The 12,854-nt window shown below is 44.4% G+C and overlaps 1 protein-coding gene across 2 annotated transcripts in view; it reads left to right on the forward strand.

Moving 5' to 3' along the window:
* sos1 (son of sevenless homolog 1 (Drosophila)) overlaps positions 1-12,854 on the forward strand; it is a 72,453-nt gene that overhangs the window by 26,146 nt on the left and 33,453 nt on the right. For both annotated transcript variants that reach the window (XM_022669970.2, XM_022669971.2), the window contains exons 4-8: positions 207-371; positions 2,098-2,307; positions 9,256-9,399; positions 9,832-9,942; positions 10,503-10,601. In XM_022669970.2, coding sequence (XP_022525691.1) covers positions 207-371; positions 2,098-2,307; positions 9,256-9,399; positions 9,832-9,942; positions 10,503-10,601 — 729 coding nt within the window. The remainder of the gene's footprint in view (positions 1-206; positions 372-2,097; positions 2,308-9,255; positions 9,400-9,831; positions 9,943-10,502; positions 10,602-12,854) is intronic.

Below are 12,854 nucleotides of genomic sequence, written 5' to 3' on the forward strand. Positions count from 1 at the left end.
GGAATGTGGCAGGGTGGAGGGGGGATTGCTCTGGCCTGAACTGATTTGTTCTGGATCATGTTGTTTTCCACCAAATATAACTTATGAAATACAGTGTGAGAAGCTGCACATGTAATCACACACATCTCACACAAGCTCTGATTAGATAATAAGCCTGCGCTCTCACTCACCTCTGTGTGTTATGCTGTGTTGTTGTGTTCTGGCAGGAGGTACTAGGCTACAAAATCGACCATCAGGTGTCCGTGTACATCGTGGCGGTGTTAGAATACATCTCAGCGGACATCCTGAAGTTGGCTGGAAACTATGTACGAAACATACGGCACTATGAAATCTCACAGCAGGACATCAGTGTGGCCATGTGTGCAGATAAGGTAACCCATACACCTGTGTAGAATCACTTTAATCACATTCTACGCTTTGAGTTACAAACTGTTCTGTTCTGTCACATGTAAAATGATTACCTTTCAGTGAAGTTTACTGTTAACCCATAAGAGTCCAGATCCATTTATTAACATTGACACCAATTTCAAAATTGAATCGGATAAATTCAGTAAGCAGCTCATGTCTACGTTTGTTTGTTATTGTGGGCACAAGACTCTAAATGATTATGAATGCCTGGAACAGAGCTGTAGAAGCAAATAATAAACTTTTTAAACAACCTAGTTTTATCTGAAGAACTAATCCAGGACTCCTACATTTTGTAAATAAGATGAGATTTACACACTGACCTGTAGTGATGCTCTCAGGATGTCCAGTATATGTCACTTTGAAACTTCTTGAGTTAAAGTAAAGGGCAGAGATCTGTATTGAATTTACACAGATTTTAAAGGGTGTCATCACTCTTTTGGCTTAAAAGGGTTGAATTTACGGAAGATCGTACTGATGTTTCATTTTACATAACTAGGGTAATCAGGCTTAATTTTTAGTTAATTTAATGTGACCTTAATTTGGTGTAGAATGTTGTTATACTGCTGTTATACTGTTATAATCACTGTTATACTCATATACACTGTTATAATCATAAAAAAGCTTAAGTACCTTTTTGTCAATTTATGTTTTAAGTGGCATTGATTATGGTCTGACCACCCCACACCCTTAATTAGCCAGCAGAGCAAAAATGATGGCTAGCAAAATTACTATAGATGTTTGGTTACAAGTTTTGTTCACATTAAATACATTTTTGCATCGTTTTTGCACACCGATAATTCCACACCAGTGATCTCTACATTTTAGACATTTATTAAAATTCATTCAGGCCTAATGATGCCAGACACCCTTCTCTATTTGAAATAATAATAATAACATATATATATATATATATATATATATATATATATATATATATATATATATATATATATATATATATATATTTCATGTCCAATTTACTACTATGTCTGATGGTGCAACCAGCCTCCTATAATATTTGGAGCAAATGGGGAGAGAACAAAATACTCAAACCTGAAGATTAAATTACCATTTCAATAACATTTAAATTACTAATAAAATCTAATCTTATTAGATTTGGCTAATTATTTGGCTCTTTTTTTTGTAGGTTGGGCCTTTATCAATAAACAGGTCAAGTTGAGCATTGCATATTTTCTTTAATATATTATCTAATCGCTAGTCATCTTATTAACAACTTAATGTAGTCATTATATATTTTAAAACTTGGCTAGATGGTCATATTATTAAAATGTCCAGTTTTAAAGAATTACAATTCTTTCTAATAAAAGAAAAATCGTGATATTTATAATAATTAGGTTCAATATATATAATTTACTGCCATGCCTGAAGGTGCATCAAAACTAATTTGGAAGGTTATATTTATTTTGTTCACACAGTACAAAATCAGATTGTTTGTTTGTTTGTTTGTTTGTTTTTTTACACTTGCAGTCCTCTAATGTGAATGTGACCGTGTCTATTCATCACCCCCTACAAGCATCTCTTTAAACCTTTATATTATTTACACTTAAACTGAAATCGTTAGCCTAGGCCATGCTTCTCACTCTGTTTACAAATAAGAAGCTAAAGAATACCCTAACGCCCATTCCTCTCACTCGCTTAACTTCCTTCTTTTTGTTCCCATGTTTACAGGTCTTGATGGACATGTTCCATCAGGATGAGGAGGACATTAGTGGTTTTCCCTTAATGGATGAGGAGCCCTCAGCATCTGAGGAGCAGACTTACTATGATTTGGTGAAGACTTTCATGGCGGAGGTGCGGCAGTACCTGAGAGACCTCAACCTCATCATCAAAGTTTTTCGCGAGCCCTTTGCCACAAACACCATGCTCTTCTCTCACCATGTGAGTCTCAATTCCTCTTTACACTCTACTTTGTACACAGTCTGTTATATACAATAATATATAATAACATTGAACATAGGATTTCTGACTATGTACTGCTTCTAAAAACAAATAAATAAGCTAAGATACTTAAGCTAGGTTTAATCCCCATGTGCATGCCTATGAAAGTACTGTTTAAGGTCAAACACTCACACAGTCAAAAGTCACAAGAACAGATTTTATATTTCTTATAGATGTAGAATGCAAAGCATTCCAGACTATAAAGAACAGCACTGTTGCTACTTAAGTGCAAATTCTGCTTTATTTTCTGCTTTTATTTATGATTTCTTGTTAAAAAAAATATTAAAATATTAATTATGTCACCAAAACAAAAAACATTGCAAAGGTTTGCATGGGTCTGCCTTAATTAGTTTAACAGCTGTTTATAGCCTAGTCTGTGTCATAGTAATGTACCTTGATAAGAAGTGATCGCCTAATGTGAGATTGAAAATCTTAAGCTTCTTCAAGGACGAATAGTCAAATTAATTGTCTTTAATTGTATTGTTTTAAATGACTTAAATATTATTCATAAAAAATATAAAACATAACATTACCAAAAAGATTTATAAAAAGTTTCCAAAACAATATATAAAGATTTCAGAAGTTTCAAAATTTTAAATACAGCTTAGAGTAAGTCAAATGTGTTCATCTGCCAGCTATCCTTAAAATGCAACAGGGAGGTCTAAGCATTCTCAGAAAACAGCCTCCAGTTTCTGCTATTATAAAGAGACCGAAATACTTAAAACTAAAGATCAAATTTCCGTTTTAAAAACACATTTAAATCACTAATGAAATCTGACCTCCATGAATAGTATGTGGCATTTGGTTCAACATGTGGCACAATAGAAACATAATTTAGCACTTGTTCTGTCTGCTCTGCACCAAGGAGGGCTTCCCCAATAGCTTTCCACCTGAGGTGTTACCAGCAAGCTGATTGGCTCTTTTTGCTAAAGGATGGGAGCAATCCTGGAATTCTCTTTCATGTATAAACCAGTGGCTAATCGCTAGTTACGTATGTAACTGTGGTTATGTGAATAGTGGATGACCGCCAGGGCGGTGCTTAATGTGAATGTATTCCCTGCCGTGCCCACGGCGAACCGAGAGTTGTATACCAACGAAGTCACTACACGTGACACAGCGTGTGACGCAAGCGGGGTATAAATGCCCCCTGGCACTCGCTGCTCCTCCTCAAAACTTGGTTCTTCTCGCAATCCGAGTGACCAAGAACCCTGGCGGTCATCCACTATTCACATAACCACAGTTACATACGTAACTAGCGTTATGTTTCATAGTTACTGACCGCCAGGGCGGTGCTTAATGTGGATGATGCATACCAGCGATGTCACGAGGAGATTCCAGACAGAACCGCCGTAGATAAGCCCTCGGCGGCTGCCACGTTCACACTGTAGTAACGAGAGAAGGTGCATGGTGACGACCATGTGGCCGCTGCACAAATCTCTAGTAGAGACACTCCTTGAAGCGCAGCCCAAGATGTGGCGATGCCTCTGACAGAATGTCCTGTAGTCGGGGCAGGCAAAGGGCGATCTGCAGCCCTGTAGGCCCCCTGAATAACCTCCACAAGCCAGTGGGATAGCCGTTGCTTCGAAAGTGGTTTCCCCAACTTCGCAGCAGAAAAACATACAAACAGCTGGTCCGTTTGACGAACAGCCGTCGTAGCAGAAACATATGCCCGTAGAGCTCTTACAGGGCATAACTTTAGCCTCCTGGTATCAGAATCGTCCCCATAGGCTGGAAGATCAATGGTTTGGTTCACAAAAGCAGGATTCAACACCTTAGGCAGAAACGCAGCGTTCGGCCTCAGTTTCACACTGCAATCATCCAAGCCCCACTGTAAACACAGGGGGCTGATAGACAGCGCATGCAGCTCACAGCTCCGCTTTGCTGTGCAAACAGCCAACAGGAAAGCAGCCTTTAGAGAGATCCATTTCAGCTCTGCCTGCTCTAGCGGTTCAAAAGGAGCCTTGCAGAGAGCGTTCAAGACTAGCGGAAGATCCCAGGGGGGATACCGCGGCTTACGAGGGGGAGCCAGTCTCCTAGCTCCCTTCAAAAAAGCAGTCACAAGCTTATGAGAGCCCAAGGAAGTACCGTCCGCCGGCATCACGTGACAGGCTAAGGCCGCCACGTATACCCTGAGCGTCGAAGCGGCCCTGCCTTCCTCCAGTAGCGTCTGGAGAAAGGACAAGACAGTCTGTAGTGTGCAGAGGTGTGGTACCACACCTTGGTTAATACACCAAGCTTCAAAAGCCTTCCACCTGCCCTCGTATAGAGCCCGCGTAGAAGGAGCTCTAGCATTATCGATCGTGCGTCTGACCTGGGCCGTGCACGAGTCTAATGTGCTGGTGGGCCTAAGGGCCACAGCCATAGCCGGAGTTGCTCCGGACGTGGGTGCCACACCTGTCCGTTCAGCTGTGAAAGCAGGTCTGCTCGACACGGAAGTTCCCATGGAACCCCATGGAGTAATGACAGCAGCGTTGGAAACCATGTTTGATACGGCCACTTCGGGGCCACCAAGAGGACCCGATGCTGTTCCAGGCGTACTCTGTCCAATACAGCCGGAATCAGAGGCAAAGGGGGAAAGGCATAGAGCAGAGTTCTCGGCCAGCTGTGAGCCAGGGCATCCTGGCCCAATGGGCTGTATAGTGCCATCTCCGAAAACCAGAGAGGGCAGTGTGTCGTGTCTGGAGAGGCAAAGAGGTCTACTCGAGCCTCCCCGAACCGTTCCCACACCAGCTGTACCACACGCGGGTGTAGCTTCCATCGTCCTGGGTGAAGAGAACGGCGAGATAGCGCATCCGCCGTGACATTGGTGGCGCCTGTCACATGAGATGCTCTCAGAGATAACACTCTGGGGTGAGCCCACGTCCAGAGTTCTTGTGCCAGCATTAATAGCCTGCGGGACCGTCTTCCGCCGAAGTGGTTTACATGATAGACTGCTGACACATTGTCCGATCTCACCAAGACATGTCTGCCGCGGAGCACCGGGAGAAAATGTCTCAGGGCGAGCACTATGGCACGTAACTCCAGGATGTTGATGTGGTCTCGCGCCTGCCGCATGGACCAAACACCCTGCACTGCGCTGTGGTTCCAGACAGCCCCCCAGCCTGTGGCTGACGCGTCTGTAGTGATCACTTCTCTGCGAGAAGGAATCTGGCCCATCGTTACCCCTGACAGCAGGAAGGGTGCAGAGTTCCAGACATCGAGGGCAGCCAAGCACTCGCTGGTAATGCGAACGCGTGTGTGCCTGTGCCGTGCCGCATCCAGTTTCAGACTGATGAGCCACATCTGAAATGGTCGGATGTGGAGCTTCCCCAGTGCCACCACCTGCGCAGCGGCGGTGAGAAGACCTTGTAGTCGCAAAAGCCTCACATACTGCACCTTGGCGCCCCACCTGAGGCTGTGAATGGCCGATAGTATAGCCGCAGCGCGAGCTGAAGGCAGGGTGGCCAACATGCGACGTGAATCCAAGACCATGCCTAAAAAGGTTATGGACTGAGCAGGAATTAAAACACTCTTGTTCCAGTTCACCGCGAGCCCCAGCGCTTGCGTGTGCTGCAGTAATCTGAGTGTGTCTGTGTGAGCTCTCTGCTCCGAGGGGGCACACAGCAGCCAGTCGTCTAGATAGGGCAAGATTTTCAGCCCCTGAGCCATAAGGGGGGACAGGGCCGCCCGCATACATCTCGTGAACACCCTTGGTGCCAGTGAAAGGCCGAACGGCAGCACTCTGAACTGGTATACCCTGTCTCGGAAGGCGAACCTGAGAAACCGTCTGTGTTCTGGAACGATTGGAACGTGAAAGTAGGCGTCTTTGAGATCCACTAGGGTGAACCACTCCGCCTCGGAAACCGCGTGGAGAACAGCCGCGGTGTGTAACATCCGGAACGGAAGAACTTTCAAAAATTTGTTCAGGCGACGGAGATCTAAGATCGGTCTCAAACCGCCGTCTTTCTTCGGAACAACAAAATAAATTGAGTAGAACCCCTCGGGGTGAACTTGAGGGTCTACTAACTCTATGGCTCCTCTGGCCAGCAGGGAGCCTATCTCCTGGGAGAGACTTGCAGCCCGAACGGGATCCCGAACTTTGGTCACCGTAGGGCGAGAACATACTGGTGGCCGGCGGCGAAACTGCAGTCTGTAACCCACTGTCATGGTGCTCAGAGCCCACGGGTCTGAGACCATCTTTGTCCAGTAGGCCAAATGTGATGGTGAGAGCAACAGCGTCACCGGCCGTAGCATGTCAGCGGCGGTCAGCAGCGGCAGCTGCACGCGGCTTGGAAGGGTGGGGGGGTCGCCTAGGCGCTCTCGGCGGGACCGTGGGGCCTGCGGGGCGCGGCGGCGGAGCTGCGGCTCCGAAGCGCCTCTCTCTATCGTGTCCTCGAGTCCGCTGTAGTGGGCGACGAAAACTCTGTGGCTGCCCGGTATTATGCAGCTTTCGAGCCTCCGTCAGGGAGGATCGTCGTTCCAGGGCTTCCTTGGCTGCTGGTCCGAAGAGAGACCCGGGTTTGAGAGGCACGGACCGCAGCGTAGCTCGGCAAGGTTCGGGCAGAGAGGATTGGGCCAGCCACACCTGGCGCCGAGCATGCAGGCTCGTAGCGACGAGCCGACCAGTATCGTGGGTCATGTAACCCGCGGTCAAGAGGGCTAGATTCAGAAGCTCCTCCGAGCTATTTGAGTCCTCCGTGGATGCGGGGGAATTCTGCAGCGCAATAAGCAGGATGCAGAGGGAATTCAGCAGTCTCCCCATCCGCGTTGCTGAGTTGTGCATTTTAACAACCAGCTCGTCCGTGCGCCTACACTCCGCGCTCGGGCAGCGAGGTTCCGGCCATAGCGCTTCGTCTGGCGAAACCACCGTGGAAGCCACACAGGGGTCGATCGCAGGCATGGAGGCCAGTCCATAGTCAGCCGCTCCGGCCATGGATGCTAGCAAGCGCGCCGTCTCCGTCGGCCGACCTGCTTTTTCGCTCTGAAAAGCAGCCGAGAATTCAGACACGAAGTCCTGACAAGGCGGCACCGCGAAAGCACCCGCTTCCAGGCGTTTAAACAGCGCGTTAGAGCGTACGCTCCCTGCTGCTGGTGTATCCAGGCCTAGCCTAGCTAAGGCTAACTTAAGCGTCTCTTCCACTGAAGCCCTGCGAGAGGCTGCGGGGTGTGTGTCCTCACTTCCCTTGGCTCCATCCGAAGACAGGGAGTGTGGGGGTGCAGGAGAGCTATCGGTCGGAAAAGATCCGAACCCCATCTCGTGCTCGAGAGCCGACCCTTGTGTAAAGTTCGCGTTGGAGGCAGCCGTTGAGAGAACGTCAAACTCAGCCTCCCGCCTTGGCGAAACAGACTCCTTAAACTCGACCGAGGGGCTCTCACCTGCTCGGTCCTGTGTCTGGCTGTTCATAGCTAAGATCAGGTTCTTTAGCTGGTGTAACTCCGATACAACCGAGTCCACACGGTTAGAGAGAGCTCCATAGCCTTTCTTTTTTCGCGGTGGCTCTAACGAGCTATCCGCGCTCCGTTTTCCCCGAGCCTTGGGCGTTGTCGCGGGGAGGGATGCCTCGCTTCGTGCTTCCAGGCCCGCTAGCCGCTCGTGGCGGATAGCCATGGGAATCATCGCGCAGTCGATGCATGGGTCTGTGAGCGCTTCGCGCAGATGGTCCAAGCCCAGGCACGACGGGCACAGTCGGTGTCCGTCGTCGGGCTCCAGGACGGCCTGGCAGTGCATGCAGCTAATCGAGGCTAGCATAGCAGCGCTAGGTAGGCCGCGGCTCCGGGAGGGGGTCTGACAGCCGCTCGCGGTGGCCGCTGGCTCGCTTCGGGCGTCGAGCGCCTCGCTGCCCGCTAAGTCACTCGGTGTACCGAGCACCAGCTAGCTGAAGCAGATAGCTCACGAGGAGTTTGCGCTAGTTAGAGCTACGGTTGAGAGTACTCACCGTGTCAGGCTCCGGCGAAAAGGCACAGCAGTGCTGACAGCCGCTCGGCTGATAGCTACTCGTGGGGCCGCTAGCCTCTGGTTAACCCCGGCGTCGAGCGATTCGTAGCCGGCTAAATGAACTCGGTGTACCGAGCACTAGCTAGCTAGGTCAGATAGCTCGCGAGGCGTAACGCTAGTAGAGCTAAGGAGAGAGTACTCACCGTGTCGGCTCCGGCGAAGACACCACAGTGTAGATAGCCGCTCGTGGGGGCGTTAGCTGAGGCTAATCCCGGCGCCGAGCGCTTCGCTGCGGTCAAAGTGAACTCGGTGTACCGAGCGCACGATAACTGAGGCAGCGGACGAGTACTGAAGCTAGGTTAGAACTACGGTGGGAGTCCTCACTGGTTTCGAGCTTCGACGGGAAATGCACAGTAACCCGAAGCTTGGAGCCCCAAGCTTCGTGTGGGTACTGGCGACGAGTAATCCAAATAGGAGAAGAAAAAAGGAGAAGAAAAAGATGATGAAAAACAGCTCTAGAGGTCGGAATCCGAGCTCTGAAGCGAGCTGCACTCAATCGGTTCTGGGCGAGAAGAAAAAGAGGAGGAGCAGCGAGTGCCAGGGGGCATTTATACCCCGCTTGCGTCACACGCTGTGTCACGTGTAGTGACTTCGTTGGTATACAACTCTCGGTTCGCCGTGGGCACGGCAGGGAATACATTCACATTAAGCACCGCCCTGGCGGTCAGTAACTATGAAACATAACTCCTTATTTCTAACTTTTCTGTGTAACCTTGATACAAAATGAATTCATGTATGCTTGATTTTTTTTTATTTTAAACTTTAGTCATTTGGTCAAATGTTTAAAATGTCCAGTTAATTTTGAGTTAAAGTTTTCTTAGAATTGTTTGATTATTCAGGCTTTAAAGTCTGTAAGGGGTTCTATGGTGTATTTAATACATATTTATTTTTATTTGCTAATAATACTCTTGAAGGACGTGGAGAACATCTTTAGTCGTATTGTAGACATTCACGAAGTGACCCTGAAGCTGCTGGGGCTGATCGAGGACACTGTGGAGATGACTGATGAGGGAAGCCCTCACCCCCTGGTGGGCAGCTGCTTCGAGGACCTGGCTGAGGTAGGACGATTCATTCTATTCAAATATGCGTCCGTTTCACTGTCAATTTAGTCTCAGTTCTCAGCTTATTTTACACATCTGGCTAAATCTTAGCCATCTTCTGACTCTGACACTGTACTATAAAGGTCACTAATAACAGCACCTACGACAGCAATAAACATCAATTCATTAAGCAATGTCTCAATTAATTGTTAACTGACCCTAGTTAAGGCATAATTAAAAATTATTAAATACTTTATGTTGTAAATAATAATGAGTTGAGACATCAGTTTTAAAGTTTGTAATGATTAACACTGTCTTAACTAGGGTCAACTAATAGTTAAGACATTTTTGTAATAAGGACTGTTAACTAATGTACCCTTATTGTAAAGTGACACCAGTGCTTGTTTTATGGAAATCTTATTAGCTCTCTGTTTTGGGGCTGTTTTGTAGGAGCTGGCCTTTGACCCTTACGAGACGTACGCTCAGGACATTCTGCGGCCCGGCTTTCACGACCACTTTCTCAGCCAGCTCTCCAAACCTGGTGCGGCCTTCTACCTCCAGGTGAGAGGGTTTACAGTATATGTGCACATATTGGCTGGGGAAAAATTTGAGTAATCTCCTAGAATGTTTCTGCTAGGGTTTATATTATTTCGGTTTTGTTTTGTGTTTTTTCTTCGTTTTTTTTTTTTTGCTTTAGTTTAAGTATCTTATTCCTTTTTATCCGTTTTATATTATTATCACTGTTGTATTTATTAGTGTTATTAAATTTTTATTTTATTTTGTGGCAGACAAATGTTAATGAGTGTGTATCAGTTTAAACTCGCACTTTATTAATCAGTAATTAAACTGAACTGATTGTTAAACATTCTCACACTCATTTTAATACCTAGATTTTGATTAACAATAAATTTTAACAGATTAACAAACTAAAACCAGGCTCCAAGGCAGCTTCTACCTCTGTGCCACCTTTACTTATTTTTATATATTACATTATTGTACAGTATATCACTACAGTCTAGAAAACTCACAACTTAATAATTTTTAAAGCTTTGTGAGAATCTGCTCTAAAGGCTGGTTCATATGCTGCTGCAGCTTAACAGAATCTCGTTTCTCTTTTCTAGTCTATATGTGAAGGTTTTAAAGAGGCTGTGCAGTATGTTTTACCGCGGCTACTTCTGACCCCCGTCTACCACTGCCTGCATCACTTTGAGATCTTAAAGGTGAGTGTCTCTTCTCAAAACATTTGAACACCTATAAATTCTAGGTTAATGATGTTGATAAACAGCTGTTACTTCTTAATTTTGTGACCATCGTTAATGCTGGTTATAATTTATAATAACTGTCATGAGTAATTTAGACATTTTATATTTAAATGTCTATTAAACATACCAATCCACGTCTGTAGCTGCAAAAAATACTTTTTAAAGTTTTTTGAAATAATATTAAAATCACTATGAGACACTCTTTACTATACTACACTGTTTTGTTGGAATAACATCAGAGGATTTTAATGCATTTATAAACAAAGCATAAGTGAGAGTGTATGTATGTATTTATTTATTCATATCTACCGGTTTTAGATAAAATTATTTTTACAGACTGATATGACTGTCCACTTAACTTTACTTTAATTATTCTATATGTCTAAACCTTTGAACGTAGAACCTAGAAAATCTAAATGTAGCACTTACATTATTATTTTATCTTTATTACATGTTTATATACATGGACCAATGGAAATTATTATCCCAAATAAGTAAATTAATTAATTGTAAATAAAATTATTTTGCAATAATTTTGTTGAGATTGAATGTTATTCTTGTTCTGTGACGTTGCTGATTTGGATTAAGCTTGACTGATGACAAATAATACAAAAGAACTTGATATTTAGCTTTTGTTGTTGGACTCCAGACTTCTGAATGAATAACACTGTTAGCAATGCATTAATTCTGTAATATTTTATACCTTTTGTATTTTTTTAAGCTTTATGTCCAAAAAATATGCATCTACTTTTGTCTTATTGCTTTAGCAGCCCTGCACACCACTGTACAGTACTGTCTGCTTGTATTGTTGTGCTCAGAGGAATGGGATCAGTAGGTGGAAGGTCTCTGTAAGGTAAATCTATGTTTATGTGAGGGACCTGGAGGCCAGCTTAACCCTGCCTTCCACATGTTCTGCAGAGTTCCTCTGCATTTCTACTGTACAGTTAAATAGCTGTGCCTCGGAGTCACAAGGGCCGCACCACGTGCCTTAAAGAGCGTTGTTTTGGCGGAGTGCTTCGGGCGGCCGCTCGGGCCCTGCGGCAGTAAGCCTCTTTACGGGATTCTTTTGCGGGAGAGGAAAGAGGAATGTAAATCTCTCACTGCTATGCTAAAAAACAGCTTGATCTTTAACCAGTTTCTCCGTCCCAAACCCAAATCCTGCCCATTGTGCTCAAAACCGCAAAGCAGGCCTTAGAATAGCTCGCAGGGACGGCTTCTTTGTACACTGTATGAAGGGGGTTTGGTGGGCCAGGGAGGGAGGGGTAGTTAGATTTGGCTTTATTAAAGAAAGATGTTTTATCTTGATTCTGAAATGTTATCTCAGACTGAGTGTGGTTTAATTGTGCCCAGTTTGATGCTGCTCTGTTAGACCAGGATGTACTGAGCTTGTAATGGTTGTGAGGGTGAATGTGAGAATGAGAGAGCTAAAGTAAGAGAGAGCAACAACAGGCTCGTTCTAGCCCTAATCTAGACCTAATCTGGCTCATGAGAAAAGCTTTACAGCATCTTTATCCTGTACGGCCCTTATACTGGGTAGTATCTACCAGGGGTGTGCCATATCGAATCATACGGTGTATCAAATCATTCAGTGTTTTGTCATATGGCCAAGAGTATAGATATTGCAAAAATACCATGAAATATTATGATTTTATTTTAGAGCCGCATCACCCACCCCTAGTATATACTAAGAACCTATTAATTATTTAATACCTATTAAGTACCTAATTATTAAACACCTGCTAATATTGAAATAACAAATTTTTGTGCCAATTATTTAGTGCCTACTAATTGTTTGGTAGCTAATTATGAGTAAATACCTACATTTTTTAGTACCTGCTGATACTTTAATAACTACAAATCTTCAGTACTTACAACTTAGTACCTACTAATTATTCTGTAACTACTCATATTGCCTAATATTCTGTATTATTCAGTAGCTGCTAGTTATTTAAAACAAACTTATTTAGTATCTAGTAATTACTCATGTTAATTATTTGTAACTTCATGTTTTCAGTGCTTTTTTTTAGTATGTCCTTATTATTCAGTATCTACTCATTTCTAAGCAACTACTTAAATTTCAATAAATTATAACCGTATCTTTTTTTTTTTATTATTTTATTTATTTTTATTTTTTTTTACAATAAATTATAAATATTTATTTTTTACAAATAATCCTGTTCCTGCTAATTAGATAGAGATACTTTATTAATC

This window comes from Astyanax mexicanus, chromosome 16, assembly GCF_023375975.1.
Source record: "Astyanax mexicanus isolate ESR-SI-001 chromosome 16, AstMex3_surface, whole genome shotgun sequence".
In the NCBI taxonomy this organism is placed as follows: Eukaryota; Metazoa; Chordata; class Actinopteri; order Characiformes; family Acestrorhamphidae; genus Astyanax; species Astyanax mexicanus.